Source organism: Schistocerca nitens, chromosome 6 (assembly GCF_023898315.1).
Source record: "Schistocerca nitens isolate TAMUIC-IGC-003100 chromosome 6, iqSchNite1.1, whole genome shotgun sequence".
In the NCBI taxonomy this organism is placed as follows: Eukaryota; Metazoa; Arthropoda; class Insecta; order Orthoptera; family Acrididae; genus Schistocerca; species Schistocerca nitens.
The window spans coordinates 123800054-123817016 of record NC_064619.1 but is presented as its reverse complement, the minus strand read 5'-3'; the positions used below and the strand labels follow the sequence as shown (position 1 = coordinate 123817016).

General features: G+C 41.7%; 1 protein-coding gene across 1 annotated transcript in view; it reads right to left on the bottom strand.

The window, feature by feature from the left end:
* Window positions 1-16963, bottom strand: part of LOC126263224 (piezo-type mechanosensitive ion channel component) — a 686714-nt gene that overhangs the window by 122848 nt on the left and 546903 nt on the right. Inside the window, exon 36 of the mRNA XM_049960308.1 lies at window positions 1491-1758. Coding sequence (XP_049816265.1) covers window positions 1491-1758 — 268 coding nt within the window. The remainder of the gene's footprint in view (window positions 1-1490; window positions 1759-16963) is intronic.

Here is a 16963-nt window from a genome sequence, read left to right as displayed (position 1 = left end):
TCCTGAGCTGGTTGGAGGGTCCTGCCAATAATGCTCCAAATATTGTGTGCAGGTGGTTATAATCTTACTGAAATGTAAGCCAAGGATGGCTTCCCATGAAGGGCAATGGAACAGGGTACAGAATAATGTCCACGTACCACTGTGCTGTAAGGGTATTGGGGATGACAATCACTGGGTTCCTGCTATCAAAAGACATGGCACTCTGGACCATCACTCCTGGCTGTCGGGGTGTATGGCAGATGACTGTCAGGTTGTTATCCCACTGCTGACTGGGGTGTCTCCAGACACGTCTTCAGCCTGGAATCTCACTGACTGGAGTAGAAATGTCTTCAGTGATGATACCTGCTTTGAAATAAGCCCTGATGATCAGCTGCCTGAGTATATTTGGGATTTTAAGTTTCTGTCAAGAAAATACAAAATAACTTGGGACTTTATGCTAAGGGGTTAAACTGACTTGATTCCTTATTACATGCCAAAAAAGCTCCTGGTAACTTTTGGACAATTATCTAAATATATGACAGTGATAAATAGCAAATAAAATTTGGATTTTTATGTGACTGTCACTGTTGATGTGATTTACAATAACGATTATAATTTAGCTGTTTCTATCTCAAATTAGTAATTTCATTTCTAAGCTGTGTTATCTGTCTGGTTCCAGTCGTAGCCTGACAAGCACTGTTAAAACATGGACATCTTACGTTCATTATTCAATAAGGATAAGAGTATTAGTTCTATCTTCATTGCATGTGGCTTTACTCCTGAAGCATTCCCACAATGCATATTTTATCAGAGTTTTTCTTGCTTATAATGCATTGTACAACATTTTAACAAATAGTATTTTTTTTAAATGCAATGGAGCAACAAACAGTAAAGAATTCAAGCGAGTCTCTCAGGACACCCTGTATAACCTAGCATTTTTGCCTCTTCTTGATAAGATGTGAAATTTCTATGTGATTCGACTGCAGTACGTGTTTAGGGTGAATGTTTAGGACAGGTCATGAACCTTCATCATGAAGAGGAGGACTGGAAGCAGGGCTTGGATAGGGATGGACTAGGATACCACATAAGTTGACCTAGCAATGGAATACTACTTTGGGTGATGGGAGTAAATTCTGGGTTTGTTGGTGTCACATGAAGAAATTGCAAAATTGTTTTCTCAAGTCATATCAAGTATACGCACCAATTTTTGTAACCATAATAGAATATCCCTTAGCATAACATGAGTTTCATGATCTCAGAACCCACTCCAGAAACCACTGCTGCTAAAAGTTTCTGACAGCGCATACTATTAACTATAATTTTGGACAAATGCACTATCCCAAACTGGGTTAACATATACAAGTGTCTGAAAACCCAGTATTGAGTTAGCACTGTCCCTCATGATCTACCTATGGTTTAAAGAAGTAGCAACTAGAAAATTCATACATGCATAAACAAAACCCATTTGTCATAAATATATACAATATAGTCATATTACAGCTAGAAGTTACCTCAGTGTATGCAATCAAGGTGACCCAGAATGTTTTTGTTGGCCTTGGGACACTCAGTGTTCCCCACAGAAAGACCATTAATGGCAATGGCAATGAAAGAATTGTAGGTGACTTCACTTGTTGCAAAAAGACAACAAAGTAGCAAACTAGTTCCGAGTGTGAGATTATTGCAAACCAAAGTGCCAGGAATAACCGAACGATAGGTGGTTGATCAGAAGGACTCAGTTCTTGTTGATCCATTTCTTCCACACTTGGTGGTTCCAACCCACTGCAAAGAAAGCAAAAGGATTACTATAAAACATATGAGAGAGAAATACACGAATGTATTTTAAATACTAAAGTTCAGTGAGCTGACAATAAAGATGTATGAATCAATTGTTATCAAACAGTACCCATGCCATATACAAAAAATAAAATGAAGAGAGGTTATAAAAATTATCTTGCGATTCGGGACAAAAAGAAATGGCAGCCTAGCTTTAATCATCAGTTCTATTGGCTCACATGGCTTGTTAATGAAAAAAGTACTACAGTCCTTGCAATGCAACAATCCGAGATAACTACAGCTAAAGCAAGACCATATGTGTAAGCAAGTGCCTATGGACACAAATAACTGACCAGAAATTTTTTTTTTAAGATCTAGGTCTCTCAATTTCTAAAATATCAGCTTTCAGCATGAGGCTAAGCTATTTGACTTTATACATACAAAATAAGACTGAAACAACTTTAGAGTATATCTGAATAAGGTTAACAACAGGGGACTGTATTTATATAACTTAAGAGTTGAAAGTTTAATCATTTAGGGAAAATTATCAATTTATTAATTTTAACCTGCTACAAAATATTAGTTCATTCTAGGAGACAAACAAAATAATTTTAGGAAAAATACATAATGGGTCAACACAAACTGAAACACAAAAAATGACTTGTGAGTATTAAGGAGTAAAGGAAACAACTTACCAACTAATAGAAGTGTTGCATGGTCAACTGGCAAACAAAAAAGAATGAAACTTCATTAGTTTTTGGACAGATCCCTTTAACAAGCTATAGCGCACATACATATGCACATACGTGTACCCCTCCTCCCTGCCCACACACACACACACACACACACACAGTGTTAACTGAAGACCCCATTGTGTGTGTGTGTGTGTGTGTGTGTGTGTGTGTGTGGGGGGGGGGGGGGGAGTTGTGGAGGGGGTTATGGAAAGGCACATGAAATACAGGCCATGCACATGAGCATTAAATTTTCATTCTTTTTTGTCTACTTGTTGATAATCAATGCTTCTGCTATTTAGTGAGTTGTCTCCTTTACTCCTAAATTATTTACATTTTGTCTGACATTTTCAAACTATATTTTTTGTAATTGTTTGGGAGAAGTGAAATCATAGGGTTTATACAGAACTCCAGTTGCCTAAAAGCAAATGCAGAGGAAGCTCTCTTATGTACACATGAAGCACAAAAACTGGCCACTCCTGAGAATCGTCAAGTCCAGCCATCTGCATAATATGGCAACACTGTTGGACATGGAATTGCCTGGAGGAAGTGTTCCCTGTTGCTCGAGCTATTACAGTGCTGTATCTGCTCGTGGTCTAGTGGTAAACATCGCACAATGTAGCAGCAAAGTTGCGAGTTCAAGTCCACTCATTCCTTTATTTTTCAGCTGGATTTTGGCTTTCTGCTAAAAGCATAAGACTGATGAAACCTCAAAGATATGTTGCTTTAGTTTCTAGCCCACCAATAATAGCAAAACCTTCCACAAAAGATCTCATGGCAGCATCTAGATCAGAAAAGTTTAAGCTCAAAAGCTTCCTTCCCCCCACAGTGGCCATTGGCAACCAGCCACATGCCACCTACCTCTTGGTGTCTGTCATTTGACCAGGTGAACACAGTGCAGTGAATCTTGGGCATGTTTACGCTCTTGTATGCGTAAGCATAAAATATTTCCTATTGTAGTTTCATTTTCTGTGTGCAATAACTTCAGTAAGCAAGTGAAAACCATACTGTAATACAGCGCATGTATTTGTCTTGCAGTTACGAATTGATTTTGCATACTTGAATTTCATGAACATTGTAAAATAGAGCCATGAGTGAAAAAGTTTTGGCATTTGCAACACATTGTTCACTTTGAGTTTAATAGAGGGCTGAAGGTAATAGGGGAAGCTTGAAATGTTTGTGTTGTGTGTTGGGCAAGTACTATCAAGAAATGACATCACAAAAAGATGTTCCTCTTTCAAGAGAGAACATTCTGGCATGAATGATTCTCACCATTTAAGGGGTCTCAAGTGATCAGCTGCAACCATTTAACCTTCACATGACATCTGCATCAAACAGGTAAGGTTCAGAAAGAGAGTGTAAGGTAACTGCATGCTCTAATTCAAAGCAACAAAAATCAAAGAGGCAGCTATTACTGCATTTCTATTTGCATGTCATCATTTTGCTCATTGAGCATTCCTATGTAATATTATTGCTAGTGGTGAGTTATGATGCCTTTATGTTAACTTCTTACAAAGAAATTAATGGCTGAGCCTTAACAAAAAGACATCTAACTGAGCAAAGGGCAGTGTGAATAGAGTATTTTGCATCTGGTGGCACAAAAAGCATATTGCACACACAAAAATAAATAAATCGCTAAAAAAATACAAAGAGGAAAAAAAAAGTAATCCTGCCCAAGGGTATATCCATTATGGGTGGCATTTCTTGCCAACAACTGCGGCGCATTTTTCAGTCAAAATGTAGAAAAACTACCAACAAAACTGCATCAAGTGTTACTACTACACGACAATGCACTCTGCTGGTTTCACAAATCCATGTAAGTAATTCCTCATGCACCCTTTCTTCTGTTCTCATGCTCTGAAAGCTTCATTTTGCCGCACCTTATCCAACAACTATCAAGAAAATTCATCTCTGGATGAAAATTCACATCAAACCGGACTTGACTACACCTTCAGCTCCGAACGAGTAAATTTCTACAAGCATGGAATTCGTAAACTACCTGGGCACTGTCAGAGAATATACTGTTGATGATTAATTTCCCTCTTATGTTTACTAATGAACTACAACTTACCAAGATAACCTTACAACAAAAGTTTGTAAGATTCAAATATACAAAATCCAATTTGTAACTACAAGACAAATACTAAAACTTCAAATAAGAAAATAACAGATAATAAATACGTCCACAGTAACCTATGCACATTGTGTAACTACACAGTTTCACTCCATTAATAAAAGTTACTCAATGTGCAAAATCAAACGACAATCAAAACAAGTTTATGCTTATCAATGAAAGACCAGAAATGTGGCCAAGGTCTGCCACACTGCATTCACATTGTTAGATGGCAGCATGCATCAAATAGGTGGTGCCAAGTGGCCAGTTGCCAGTGGTCAGTATCCACTATTGGGTGAGAAACTCTCAAGCATAAACAGATCTTATCTTGGTGCAGCTATGAGCTCTTCCACAGAAGGTTTTGCTATTACTGGTGGGTTAGGAAATGAAGCAAATTATCTTTGAGGTTTCATCAGACTGATATCTTTAGTACAAAGCCAAAATGCAGCTGTAAAAATAGCAGAATGAGTGGACTCGAACTTGTGACGTTGTGTCTACTTTGTGTGGCATTTACCGCTAGACCAAGAGCAAATACTTTTAACAACTCAAGCATAAGACATTACTATCTCCAGACACTTCTGCATCTTACACTACTGCCAGATAAGATGGCCAGATTCAGAATTTGGAGGGACGGCTACCTTTCGTGCTGTTAAATTTACACACACAGAAAGAAGCAGCACATTAACTGGTGACATTTACTACAGATCAAGCAAATACTGTTTGCAGTGCACATTACATAGTCCATATCACAGCAGCTTTCTCAAGGTGATATGTAACACTTTTATTCTAAAGGGTAAACTGCTATTCACTGAAAGCCAAGAAAATGTTCTACTGACAGAGAATGCTTTCTTCGCTATCAGTTTAGTCATTCTCTGCTAGTGCCATTCGTTTCCTCCTCCTCCTCCTCTTCAACCAGTATTCTTTTAGTATCCATTATTTTAATTTATTTTTTTATACTTTTTAGATTTATCATTTCCCTTTTGTATATTTTTATGTATTACTTTATGCTTGATGAAAAATTTGAAGAATACCAGTGCAACATTTATTTCAACTCAAGATATCTGATTTTCCACCACCATAAAAAGTTTATCAACCGCTTTCCTTCCAGAAAACTGCAATACAGTGACTTAACTTCATTCATCCACCATAAAATAAGACAGTGAGACAAAACATTACACAAAAATAGTAAAACATGTGACTTCTATTCTGATTCCTTTTAAATCTAGCTTAGGAAAACAGGAGAGTCAAAGTTAAATTGAGCAGACATTCAAAACAAGAGAACTCAAGCCACTCTTCAAATGCATTAGAAAGTTCAGAATGTGGTACAATTCATGTCAGTACAGCTATCAGAACTGAATTCAAAATAAGTGGTGTTTCTCAGTTTCCATCACTGAGATTAGAATAGACTGATTTTTTGTTTCACAGATCTACAGTAAGGGGATCCTCAAGGATGTAAAAGATTTTACAAAATGTGAATTCATAATATATCTTAAAAAAAGGGTTATGATAATGCTTCTTCCACAGTTTTAAGTGAAACAGTGCCCATGGATGTGGAGTAAATAAAAACATATTTTTATTTAAGAGAGTATACCAGACTTGTCACAGGCATGTAAAAGTATATACTCTGAGATGCGTAAGAGATTCTGCTGGCCATTAAAACTCCAACACCAGGAAGAATAGCACATACCAGAATTTTACTTATTCTGCATATATAGTACAGTAGGATAAAAAATGTTAAATCTGTTTGTAATCCAGAGTATACAGGATGCAAAATTTAGTACACAAAGTTGCCACCTATGCAACCAACAGTGGCAATAACCTGGCTGTGCAGTAAGCCGAACTCTGGTCGGATGACAGATACTACAATGTCATGCAATGCTGCTGTATCTCTTTGCTAGAGTTCATTGTTTGTAGTGACTGGCAAATGGTGGTGAGCCAGTCTCTTTGCAGCAAAATTAGCCGTTTACAGTGGGTGAGAGAGATTGAGAACATGTTGGCCAGGACAATAGTCACTATCATCTGCATTGAGGTAGGTAATGACACCATGAGCACTATGTGTCATACGTTATCTTGTTGAAAGATAATGTCATGAAGACTTTAAAGAAAGGGCACAACTCCTGGTCTTGACACAACAGAAAAGTAATGGCTGCTGTTCAAATTCCTGGTGCTACAAACCATAAATAGTCATGTGGTGCAATCAGTGGCACCTCATCCATCACACCAGGTGCTGGGCGCGTGTAACAATGATGATTGATTACTGGCACTGTTTATTTCACTTTAGGGCCTCAACCTATAGATATATCCATCACAATGTTGTATACAGAACCAGAAAAAATAAGAAAAGATGAGGTCATGCCATTCCTACATCCTGTGTTGCCACTGTGCGTATGAGTTTTGGTACACTACACTGTGCTGCCTTTCAAGGAAAGTTGGTACTCAAGATGTCATTGCACTATCCAGGTGGATACTTGGCTTGGAAGATAAAAGCCCATTTCCTGTGTCACCGTATGTAATTTGGTTGTTATCCTGGATGGCTGAGCAAGCAGTATATCAATGGATAATGGTTGTGTAGGGCAGATGGAATGCTGCATGGCATTGTGTATGGTCCTCTTGAACCCATCTATTCCATATTTACACAAGATCCTCTACCTGAATCAAATGATTTAAATTATGTACATTATGAGACAAATGACCCACAATTCATAAAACCCATTGGATCCTGACCAACACGAGCAGCTGTATCATGAGATGATAAACCGCTGTCTTGTTAGGCCAAGATCTTAATGCTACTGAATTCTGAAAAAGACTGGTATACTTTTCTCCTTCTTACATGAAACATAACATGAAATTGTAGCAAAGAACCAACAATCAAATGTTATTTCTGAATGAGACACACTGTGTAATCTTTTCTTATGCACACAACTTAAGTGGTATTAGCCCTCCTTACTTCTGCAGTTGTGCTGAAATGATAATTACTTGCATACCCAAACACATTGTACATTTCATGCCAATTTGATGTTTGTTGCACACCGTCTTCATGGTGTTGCAGTTTTAATGGCTGGCACTGTGTATCATGGATACACACCACCATAGTCGTGCATAACTAAATAGAAAGGGAAAAGCTGTGGAGTCCTGCTTGCTAAATAATGAAATATCAACCTGCAGACAATTCATTGAGGGAACAGAAAAATTTGTATCCCTGTCACAAAACACATCTGGGGGTATCACCTTGGCTTATTTGGCAGCAAATGAAATAGTTGAAAGACGACCAATTATAGGTTTTTTTTTTAAAAAAAAATAGTTTATTAAATAAGCACAACACGAGTTGATATTAAAAATATAGTTCAGCTTAAGAGGAAACTTTGAAACTTGCACAAAATCAACATGAAGAACTGAAATCTTGTCTTTTTTAATTTGAAATGCTCTGTATTTCTCTTTGTAAAATGAATTTTGTTTCATACAAATATGATCAATATTGTCTGAGACACTAACTACCTTCCAATATGTTGAACTGCAAGCATCACACCGACTCTTGTGTAACTGTACATTTTCATGTATAGCACTTCATCTATGCTCTAACGTCTAAGAGGTATAAGTGTCCTTGATTTATATTTCAACCAGCCTGATCCCTAATTGACAAATGAATTAAGATATGCTGAGATAAGGCTCATATGTTTTATTTGTCTCTTTGCATAAATGACTGATGTAACAGTTTCCATCCTTTCTGTACAGCAAATCCCAAGAATGTAGAAGTTTCCCCTAAGGAAGATTCAGAAGAAATCATCAAATTTGTATTTGCAATACGAGTGATAAATAAAATATGTTCTGCCAAAAATCATGATCATGAACACCCTCTATCAGTGGCAGTTGTGTACACAATAAAACCCGTTAGGCAAGTTATAAAGAAGTGGTCACATAATAAAACTCATGAAATCAATGGTAGTTTGAACTCTGCTATTTGCAACTGTGTACCACCACAGTGGTTCTGTATTATAAAACTTTAATATATGGTGTTTTAGAAGCTGGTTTGTATTTTAATGATACTAAGGCCTGAAGACTGGAACTCAACCATGATGCAAATACAAATATCAATTATTCCAGAGTTTGTTACACATACACTCAACTGCACATGGAAAGTAAGTCAGAAGCAAATGAAACTTTAACTTCAACAATATTATGAAAAGCATACATTGTTACTCACTGTTAAGATGACACATTCAGCTGCAGACAAGCATTATGAAAAGTGTGTTACATATGAAATTTCAGCCAAATCCTTCTTCTGAAGAGGGGGAAAAAAACACAAACACATCCACACAAGCAGAAGCACATGCACGTGTTCTCACCCCCCCCCCCTCCCCCCCCCACACACACACAAAACCAAACAGGGTACAGTTGGTGGAAGAGGAATCCGTGTTGTCTGGCAGAAAGTACAGGGAGTAGAGATGGCAGGACAAGGCTTCCATGTGCAGCATCGGGAGGCTATGGAGAAGGGGGAGGGGATAGGGAGGGAAAGGGGAGCAGAAAGAAGAGAAACAGGGAACGGGAAGAGATCAGTGAGTGCCTTGGCAGACAGCAGTACACAATGAGGCAAGGGAACATATATTGGGAGGAAATGATATGACAGAGGGAGCAGAAACAGTTTAGTGACGGGTATGGCGACAGTAGGCTTGTGTAGATTGAGGGTAGGATGATTTCAGAAGTGGAGAATGTGTTGTAAGGATAATTCACATCTGTGCATTTCAGATAAGCTGGTGGTAGAGGGAAGCATCCAGATGGTGCAGATTGTGAAGCAGCCACTCAAATAAAGTAAGTTGTGCTCAGCTGCATGTTGTACAACAGTGTGGTTCACTCTTCTCTCTGTCTCCATTTGGCAGTGGTCATTCATCCTGGTGGACAGCTGGTCGGTAGTCATACTAATATAAAAAGTTGATCAATAATTGCAGAAAAGCTGGTATATGATATGGCTGCTTTCACAGGTGGTCTGGCCTCTGATGGGATGGGAGAAGCCTGTGGCAGGTCTAGAATAGGAAGTGCCATGTGGACTGACTAGTCGGGTCTTGCACCTGGAATATGATCTCTGTGACAAAAGGTCTAGAGTGAAGTTGCAAAGGGATGGACTAGGATGTTGTGGAGGTTGGGTGGGTGACAGAACACTTCAAGAGGGGTGGGAAGGATGGGTAGGATGTCCCTCATTTCTGGGCATGGTGACAGGTAATCAAAGTCCTAATGGACGAGATGGCTCAATTGTTCCAGTCTAAGGTAGTACTGGGTGACAAAGCAGACACTTCTTTGTGGCTGTTTCTTGGCGATGGTGGGAGGATTGGCAGTGTGAGGAGAAATGGCATGTGGACTGTTTGTGGACTAGATCTGGGGGATAGGGCTTGTCTTTGAAGACCTTACTGAGACATTAAGCATAATGCACAAGGGTATTTTCATCACTCCCATCTCCAGGTGACCAGGCTGAATGGGAGAGATTTTTTGGTGTGGAAAGGATGACAGCTGTCCAAATGCAGGTACTGTTGGGTGCTTGGTGGGATGCATGTGGACAGAGATGTTGACAGAGTCATCAGAGAGGAGGTGTTCAACGTCTAGGAAAGTGGCACACTGGGTTGACGAGGATCAAGTGGAATGGATGGAAGAGAAGGTGTTGGACGGACGAGGACAGGGTGCCCAGGCCCAGAGTCCAGATATGAAAATATCAGCAATGACCATGAACCTGGAGTTTGAAGTTTTGGGAGGCTAGGAATGCTTCCCCTACATGACCCATAAACAGGTTAACATAGGAGAGTGCCACAGAGGTGCCGAAGGCTGTGCTGCTGATTTGGTTGTATACCTTCCTTTCAAAGGGGAAGTAGTTGTGTGTTAAGATATAGTTAGTAAGTTGTAAGACAGAAGAGGTAGCGGGTTTGAAGTCAACAATGAGTAGCAGGGTTCCAGCAGGTAAAGAGTTGGGAATGGTGTAGAGATGATGAAGAAAGTGGTTGGTATCTTTGATGTGAGAGTCTAGATTTTGGGTAATAGGTTGGAGATATTGGCCAATGAGGATCAAAATTCTTTCAGTGGGAGCAAAGTATCCAGTTACAACGAGGCGTCCAAGATTGTTGGATTTGTGGACTTTAGGGAGGACTTGGAAGGTGGCTGTTCAGGGTGCCATATGTGTGAGGAGGCAAACAGATTCAGGGGACAGGTTCTGGTAAGGGCTTCAAGCTTCAACCAGGTATTTGGAAGTTATGTTGGACTTCTCAGATGGGATCACTCTGGCAGAGTTTATACGTGGAGGAGTCAGATAACTGGCAGCAGCTTTCCATGAGGTAGGCACTGTGATTCAAAATGACAGTTGTTGAATCTCTGTTGCAGGTTGGACGATTACGTCAATTTATGGCTATCCTTTTGTTCTGCTGAAAGGTTAGTATTCTTAGGATGGGACTTGGGCCACGACAGTGAGGCAAAGTCGGAGGTAAGGAAAGCCAGGAAGGTGACCAAAGGGGGGTTAGTTTGGAGGGGAAAAAGGGGGGGGGGGGGAGGATCATGGTAGGATGGTGGTATCAACTGGGAGAGGAAGAGTTCACTGTTGGGATGGGGTTGGATTTGGTTGGAGGGATTGGTGAAAAGAAGGGTGTCAACTCAGGGACTAGGAGAAGAAGAGTAGGTCTTTGACAAGTCCACCACGATTAAATTTTGGTGCAGAACTGAAGGTGAAGCCTATGGATAGGACTGAAACTTCTGTAGGTCTGAAGACTTCCATGGAAAGGTTAACAAGAGCTTTCTGGGATTGTTTACACTCTGGGTTTAATCGAGTGTTGGTAGGGAGTTTTGGGGGATGTGACAAGTTGAAAAGGTCAACTAGGCAGGGCCTGGGCACTAGAAGGAGGAACACTGTGGGTAGTGTAGGGGTTGGATAGTAGTGCCCCAAGATGGCAGTAGGACATCAGCGGGTTGGATAACTTATGGACACAGTTTCTGGAATGCTCCTCCAGGTGCTGGAGTGCAAGGGATTCAATTTCAGAGATGTCATTTATGTAGTGTGGAACGCCAGGCAGCATCGATTTATCTTCCTCACCCATACCCTGCTAGACCTCCCCCTTCCCTGTCACACTCCAGATTGTTGCTACCATTCGATGAGATTCAGTTGCTTTTTGGATGAAGCGATAGCACTCATAAGGTGTGTTTATCTGTGTGAACATGTGTGTGGTTTCCTTTTCTAAAGGAGGCTTTGGCTGAAAGCTCATATGTGACATTCTTTTCAGCATGTCTGTCTGCAACTCAATGTGTCATCTTTATGGTGAGTACTAATCTGTTCTTTTCATAATACTGTTGCTCTTCCAAACTGGATATTTCATGGTTCAGACTTCTATTTCCAGAACTATGCTTCTAGAATCATAAAAGTGCTTCAGATTTTCTGCAATCTTCCTAGGTCAGTAATGAATAAACATCTACACTATGTGATCAAAAGTATTCTGACACCCCCAGGAACATTTGTTTTTCATATTAGGTGCATTGTGCTGCCATATGATGCCAGGTACTCCATATCAGCGACCTCATTAGTCGTTAGACATTGTGAGAGAGCAGAATAGGGTGCTCTGCAGAACTCATGGACTTCGAATGTGGTCAGGTGATTGAGTGTCAATTGTGTCATACATCTGTATGCAAGATTTCCACACCCCTAAACATCCCTAGGTCCACTGTTTCCAATGTGATAGTGAAGTGGAAACTTGAAAGGACACGTATACCACAATAGTGTACAGGCCAACCTTGTCTGTTGACTGACAGAGACTGCCGACAGTTGAAGAGGGTTGTAATGTGTAATAGGCAGACATCTATCCAGACCAACACACAGGAATTCCAGACTGTATCAGGATCCACTGCAAGTACTACAACAGTTAGGCGGGAGGTGAGAAAACTTGGATTTCATGGTTGAGCAGCTGCTCATAAGCCACACATCGCGCCAGTAATTGCAAACAACAAATCGCTTGGTGTAAGGAGTGTAAACATCGGATGATTGAACAGTGGAAAAACGTTGTGTGGAGTGATGAATCACAGTGCACAATGTGGCAAACTGATGGCAGGGTGTCGGTATGACAAATGTCTGGTGAACGTCATCTGCCAGCACGTGTAGCGGTCATGTTTTTCATGGAGGGGGTTAGCACCCCTTGTTGTTTTGCATGGCACTATCACATTACAGGCCTACACTGATGTATTAAGAACCTTCTTGCTTCCCACTGTTGAAGAGCAATTCAGGGATGATGATTGCATCTTTCAACATGATTGAGCAACTTTTCACAATGCACATCCTCTGGTGGATGGGTTAGAAAACAGTAACATCCCTGTAATGGACTGGTCTGCACAGAGTTCTGACCTGAATCCTATACAACACCTTTAGGATGTTTTGGAATGCTGACTTCGTGCCACCAACATTGATACCTCTCGTCAGTGCAGCACTCCATGAAGAATGGGCTGCCATTCCCCAAGAAACCCAGCATCTGACTGAATGTATGTCTGCGAGAGTGGAAGCTGTCATCAAGACTAAGGCTGGGCCAACAGCATACTGAATTCCAGCAATACCAATGGAGGGCACGACGAACTTGTAAGTCATTTTCAGCCAGGTGTCCAGATACATTTGATCACATAGTGTATATAAGGGGGCAGTCAAATGAAAATGAAAATGAGAGAGAGAGAGAGAGAGAGAGAGAGAGAGAGAGAGAGAGAGAGAGAGAAAGTAAATTAACTGTTTATTATTTCAAAACTAATTGCAATAACTGTTAAAACATTTATCCTACTGAGAGACAAGACAGTCATTGCCTTCACGGAAAAATGTTAACAGTTGTGTATGGAACCATGATTGTACCCAGACATGCACATCATTGTCTGTAGTAAATTGAAAGCTATGAATGTCTTTTTTCTGGGCTCCAAAAATATGGGAATTCCACGGGGAGAATAGGTGTATGGTGAATGTGTAAGGGCTTCCCAATGTAACTTCTACAGCATTCTTGAAACAATCTCGGCAACATCTGGGCACTTGCTTTGTTGACACGTTGTTTTTTGCTACAGTGCATAAGTTTCACTGGGAAGCCTTTACACATCCTCCATAAGTTCTGATCTCTCTCAAGGTGATAACTGTATTTTTGGAACCCTGAAGGAAGACATTCATGGCCACTGATTTGCTTTGGACAAAGAGGTGCACACCTAGGTATAATTGTGGTTCTTTAGGCAACTGCAAACATTTTTCCGTAAAGGAATTTACTATCCTTCTCTCATAGCAGTGTATTTATTTTTTTCCCCATCTGTCTCATTTTCATTGAACTTCCCTTATGCATTTGACTCTGTGAGTGTTCTACTTTTGATTCAGAAAAAAAGCATCATTAATTAAAAAAAAATTGTAATACAAGTTCTGCAAACAAATGTCAACAGTTACCTACAATTCCAGTATGTCTGAATCTGCCTTAGTCAGCACACATGCCAAGATCTACCTTCAATAATTTGGCCAGAAATGTTTCTAAAAATCTTAAAATATTAGCACTTCCAGGACGGGGAATCGTCTTGTGCACATCTCCCTTAACACTAACTGAGGATATTGAATGACACGATCAATGCAGTATATGTCTTGATGTATCTGACAAATAAAAGCTAAAAACAGTTACATATGCTTCTTGACACACACTGACAGGGTACATTTGCAACCCTAAATACACTCCTGGAAATGGAAAAAAGAACACATTGACACCGGTGTTTCAGACCCACCATACTTGCTCCGGACACTGCGAGAGGGCTGTACAAGCAATGATCACACGCACGGCACAGCGGACACATCAGGAACCGCGGTGTTGGCCGTCGAATGGCGCTAGCTGCGCAGCATTTGTGCACCGCCGCCGGCAGTGTCAGCCAGTTTGCCGTGGCATACGGAGCTCCATCGCAGTCTTTAACACTGGTAGCATGCCGCGACAGCGTGGACGTGAACCGTATGTGCAGTTGACGGACTTTGAGCGAGGGCGTATACTGGGCATGCGGGAGGCCGGGTGGACGCACCGCCGAATTGCTCAACACGTGGGGCGTGAGGTCTCCACAGTACATCGATGTTGTCGCCAGTGGTCGGCGGAAGGTGCACGTGCCCGTCGACCTGGGACCGGACCGCAGCGACGCACGGATGCACGCCAAGACCGTAGGATCCTACGCAGTGCCGTAGGGGACCGCACCGCCACTTCCCAGCAAATTAGGGACACTGTTGCTCCTGGGGTATCGGCGAGGACCATTCGCAACCGTCTCCATGAAGCTGGGCTACGGTCCCGCACACCGTTAGGCCGTCTTCCGCTCACGCCCCAACATCGTGCAGTCCGCCTCCAGTGGTGTCGCGACAGGCGTGAATGGAGGGACGAATGGAGACGTGTCGTCTTCAGCGATGACAGTCGCTTTGCCTTGGTGCCAATGATGGTCGTATGCGTGTTTGGCGCCGTGCAGGTGAGCGCCACAATCAGGACTGCATACGACCGAGGCACACAGGGCCAACACCCGGCATCATGGTGTGGGGAGCGATCTCCTACACTGGCCGTACACCACTGGTGATCGTCGAGGGGACACTGAATAGTGCACGGTACATCCAAACCGTCATCGAACCCATCGTTCTACCATTCCTAGACCGGCAAGGGACCTTGCTGTTCCAACAGGACAATGCACGTCCGCATGTATCCCGTGCCACCCAACGTGCTCTAGAAGGTGTAAGTCAACTACCCTGGCCAGCAAGATCTCCGGATCTGTCCCCCATTGAGCATGTTTGGGACTGGATGAAGCGTCGTCTCACGCAGTCTGCACGTCCAGCACGAATGCTGGTCCAACTGAGGCGCCAGGTGGAAATGGCATGGCAAGCCGTTCCACAGGACTACATCCAGCATCTCTACGATCGTCTCCATGGGAGAATAGCAGCCTGCATTGCTGCGAAAGGTGGATATACACTGTACTAGTGCCGACATTGTGCATGCTCTGTTGCCTGTGTCTATGTGCCTGTGGTTCTGTCAGTGTGATCATGTGATGTATCTGACCCCAGGAATGTGTCAATAAAGTTTCCCCTTCCTGGGACAATGAATTCACGGTGTTCTTATTTCAATTTCCAGGAGTGTATGTTCAGGATTTACTGAGCATCTACAGAATCCATACATTATATGCAGCAACTAGTGAACAAAGAACCTATTACGTTATGTAATACAAAAAAGGGTGGTGGAAACTAAACATGACTACAAGGGTTCTGTGATTATCTCTAAAAAAAATAAAGGTAAGTAAAGAATACTGTCATCATGGAATTTCAAGAACTGCTCCCATGCTTGCAGATAATAATCATGAATTAAAGATCACAATTTTTATTTTGTTTAATCTTCAAATGTTTTTCATCACAGCTGTGAGATCTATTGTGAGATTTTTTCTTTCACTCGTTCAGAAATACATAGACATCAGGTTTTGTTGTTGTTTAGATCACAAATGTGCTTCATTTGACCCCCATTTTTTTTGCATTTTGATTGCACTAACAAAGCAAACATAATTCAGCCACAAATCTATGTTAATATAGCATGACATCTGCAATGGCTGAACAGAATTTTTGTTTAGAATATAATTTCTAAACAATGTATTCAGGGAGAATAGCAGCATACACCCCTTTTTGATGCTTACTATTGTTGTAATTGACCTGTCCTCAGTAGTACGTGGTTATTATTTGCCTGCTAAATGTGTTGCACTGGTTAATTTTGCGTGTAAAGTGACCTGTGGGGTTCAGTAAAATTTTGTGAGGTCCTGTTTTGGAAAACTGTTATGTGTGGTTTGTTATTTATAAATTATGTTGTTTATTCAGAAATTCTATAAATTACTATCTTTCCGTGACTTACATGCACTTTCTGCTGCACATTTACATGTCGGATGCAATGTCAACAACCATTTCTTGCACGCTTTTGTTTTCAGTGATGACTGCAACGTTCAAAGTTGCTTGGATAGTTTTTCATTGTAATTGGGGGTAGGGGAGGAGTGAGAGCGAAGGGCGAGAAATGACAATGCAGGGCGAGGCGTAGTGACAGGGCAAGGAGGGTGAGGGGAGAAGAAGAGAGAGGGGTAAGAGGAGGGAGAGGGGTCGCAGTGGTAGGGCTAGAGACAGGACCAGGTGAGGGAGAGAAGGAGAGAGGGAGAGGGAGAAGGGGAGAACAAGAGGAAGGGGCAGGGCTGGGGGAGAGGACAAGGGGTGAGAGCGTGAGCAAATGAGAGGTGGTGATGGGAATCGGAGACCACGGTGATGGCGGGGGGGAGGGGGGCGCGGCGACGGGGGAGGCGGGCGCGGCGACGGGGGAGCGGGGCGCGAAGCGACGGGGGAGGGGGCGAAGAGACGGGGGAGGGGGCG